Raw genomic sequence first — 1,193 nt, forward strand, 5'->3', positions numbered from 1 at the left:
ACAGATTTGGTACCTTAAACCTAAAGGTGTCCAACTGAGGAAACCAAATGAGTCCTAAAGTCTTCACGGAATGCGATCGATCGATTTCCAGCTCCGACGAAGCTTCCCACAATTGATGAGGAATCTTTGAGAGCACGGCCATTGGTCGCCCACTTCCTGAGCGTCAAGCCAGCTTGTTGTAGTAATTCTTTTAATTGATGACAAGTTTCCGCAAACTTTTCTCGGTCGTCGTGGCCGGTGAGTACGTCGTCAACGTACATTCCCTTTTGTACTACGGGAACCGCAAGTGGAAAGCTCTCTTCTTCGTCGTTGGCCAGTTGGTACACGAGCAGCGTGAAACGGTGAACTTGCGAGTCCATATGTAACGGTTTTTAGTTGGAAAATGCGAACTGGTTCAGACGGATCCTTCCTCCACAAGATCTGCTGAAATTGCACGTCGTGTGGATGCACCCAGGTTTGCCGGAACATCTTTTCGGCGTCGGCTGTGACGGTGTAGCGAGGCATGCGGAAGTTGATAACGGTCGAATACTGGTTGAATCGTCGGACCGGAATACAGTACTTTATTGAGCGACAACCCGTTGAAAATTCGGCAGGATCCATCGAACACCAGGCGTGTCCTGGTTGTTGTGCTTTCTGGACGGTAAATGGTATGGTGGGGTGGAAAAATTGTGGGCCTCGCGACGCAGACGAAATCACCTCCTCCATGTGACCTAAGCTTTCGTAAACGTTTATGAACGCATGGTAAGCGTCACGAAGATCGTCATCGACAGCGAACTTTTTCTTCATAGATTGGAACCGACGTAGTGCGGTCGTGTAAGAATCGCCGAGCATTGGCAATAGTTCCTCACGAACCGGTAGGCGGACGAAGTGTCTAGCGTCATCGGCGCGACTAACGGTTTCCTGGAAATGGTCTTCGCAGCGCTGTTCATCGGGAGTGTTGGCCTTCCCGATATCGATGTTTTCAACTTGTAGCATGGTCACTGTTATACGAATTTAAATCATTCAATTTCACTTAGTTTCACTGTTCAATATTGCATGATAGAATTGAAAATCAGACGCTTGTATACAAATACTCCACTATATTGAATTCAGCAATTTAAAATTCCCTTTTCTTAGTATTTTCCGTCTCACTAAATACCGAAGCGGGTGGGGAAGCAAATCTGCGATTGGAAGAACGGAAGAAAGAAGGAGAT

The 1,193-nt window shown here is 47.0% G+C and overlaps 1 protein-coding gene across 1 annotated transcript; it reads right to left on the reverse strand.

Annotated features, from left to right (window-relative positions):
• Positions 1-249: 249 nt before the first annotated feature.
• LOC129717237 (uncharacterized) lies at positions 250-975 on the reverse strand. Its single transcript, XM_055667093.1, has one exon. The coding sequence runs from the start codon at positions 973-975 to the stop codon at positions 250-252; it is 726 nt and encodes a 241-aa protein (XP_055523068.1).
• Positions 976-1,193: the final 218 nt, after the last annotated feature.

The sequence above is a fragment of the Wyeomyia smithii genome, chromosome 1 (genome assembly GCF_029784165.1).
Source record: "Wyeomyia smithii strain HCP4-BCI-WySm-NY-G18 chromosome 1, ASM2978416v1, whole genome shotgun sequence".
Taxonomy (NCBI): Eukaryota; Metazoa; Arthropoda; class Insecta; order Diptera; family Culicidae; genus Wyeomyia; species Wyeomyia smithii.